Source organism: Sardina pilchardus, chromosome 14 (genome assembly GCF_963854185.1).
Source record: "Sardina pilchardus chromosome 14, fSarPil1.1, whole genome shotgun sequence".
Taxonomy (NCBI): Eukaryota; Metazoa; Chordata; class Actinopteri; order Clupeiformes; family Clupeidae; genus Sardina; species Sardina pilchardus.
In genome coordinates, this window is record NC_085007.1 from 10,928,867 (window position 1) to 10,930,703 (window position 1,837).

General features: G+C 42.0%; 1 protein-coding gene across 4 annotated transcripts in view; it reads right to left on the reverse strand.

Annotated features, from left to right (window-relative positions):
- Nucleotides 1-1,837, reverse strand: part of atp8b5b (ATPase phospholipid transporting 8B5b) — a 23,626-nt gene continuing 21,789 nt past the window's right edge. For all 4 annotated transcript variants that reach the window (XM_062554151.1, XM_062554155.1, XM_062554152.1 and 1 more), the window contains exon 28: nt 1-1,630. In XM_062554151.1, coding sequence (XP_062410135.1) covers nt 1,367-1,630 — 264 coding nt within the window. In that variant the 3' untranslated portion in view covers nt 1-1,366. The remainder of the gene's footprint in view (nt 1,631-1,837) is intronic.

Genomic DNA, 1,837 nt, shown 5'->3' on the forward strand with positions numbered 1-1,837 from the left:
TTCTACAAAAACATCCGAAATGTAATTTAGTTAAGACACATGATTCAAACAAAACACACAAGACAATGTAATGACATCTAAATATATGACAAAATACCCTGGCCCTCAATAACCTAATTAGTGGCATATTATTTCATGAACCACTGTTAACATAAGTGGCGATTCCTCTCTTTTATATTTAAGGGAATGTGCTCATCTTCAATCTCTAGTTGACATGCAATTACACATTACATAAAAGATCAGGATGTGTGCTAAGGCACCCTTTGAGACATAATAACAATAAAAAAGACATAATGTAGTGTTTTAAGTGGTTTTCTGTTTTACATCAAGTTTCCCCTCTAAAGCGAACATGGGAAGTGCTTATTCGAAGAGCTGAAGTCCTTAAGTCCTTCAATTCAAGATGATAATGTTATAGTCTAGTAATCTCCCCCATTCCTCAATATCTATTCTCATACTGCTATCACAATTTTCTCTTCTCCATTTGAAAACAAAATTCACAGTACTATGCAGTGTGTGTGTATCTGAAATGAGGATTTGGCAGTGATCTTGAAGGGGAAACTAATCAGGCATTGGAAACAAAACTTTGCCTTCCCTTTTTACATTCGGCTTTTGATCGAACTAAAGTTATTCGGTTATACTGCTCAGACCAAATGTCCTTGGTGGATGTCTTAGTTTCGCAAATGGCCAATGGTGCGTCAGTGCTTGTGTTAAGACTGGGAAATAAAGCCACACACTCCAGACCTGCTGATACTGTACATACAATTGATACATACACTTTAACAAAACTCCTGGCAGACTTCAACGGTAGACAGACTGCTCTTTTTTGGAGGATATTTGCATTGAAGGAAGAGTGTGGAGAACGTTTTAATTCACTTCATTGCAAACACTTCCTTTCAGTAAAATTGAACATCTGTACTCCAAAAAATATCTCCCTCTCTCCTGACTAAGAACTTTGGAAAGAGTGTTCAACATGTGTGATGATCATCTCTCCAGAGACAGTATGATGACAGTACTGTAGTCCCTCACAATGCCAGTGCACTTTCTTGAAGTGCTACACTCAGGAACACCATTTCAAGTGTCACTTTCAGTTCTGAGTGAAGTCCACAGTTCAGTCAGGGGCAGTCTGTGCCAGTCCTTCATCAAGGCAGCCTAGCCCAGTGTGTAAAGATGTGTCTGTGTGGATGAGTGTGGGTTTAAATATGTGCGTGTGCCTGTTTGCAGTTGTCTGCGTGTGTGAGAGTGTGTGTGTGTGTGTGTGTGTGTGTGTGTGTGTGTGTGTGTGTGTCTGTAAATGTGTGTGCTTGCAATTGTGCCTGTGAGTATGTGTGTGTTTGGATTTGTGCGTGTGTGTGTGAGTACAGTAGGTTCAGGCTCTGGGCTCTTCGGAGATGGTGCGGAAAACCTGCGGCGAATCCTCGCTCACTGGAGACCCAGAGGGATTGCTGCGGAAGAACAGGGCCGGTCGGCTCTTCACCGGACGCTGGAGGAAGCGGCCGGAGGTCACCAGGTCGCCATAGCCACGCGAGTGAGAGAAGGCATAGCCCGAGCGGCGCGTGCTGATTCGCCGGTTGCGGAAGCGGTATGGCACATCCGGAGGGGGTGCTTTTTCTTGTCTGACTTGGTACCGCACCTGGACAGAACAAGAGAACCAGGTTAGTTGAATTAACCATGTGGTTTATATAGATAGACAAACTGTAGCATTCTTCAGGTCTTGGGTGTTAAAGGACTTTTTTTTTTATTTTATTATTATTATTTACAATACATTCTTTAGTTATTAAAAGGCATAAGAATCTTGTGTTGGTTGGTTGGTTTCCCTTAATAGTTCATTTTCTCATAT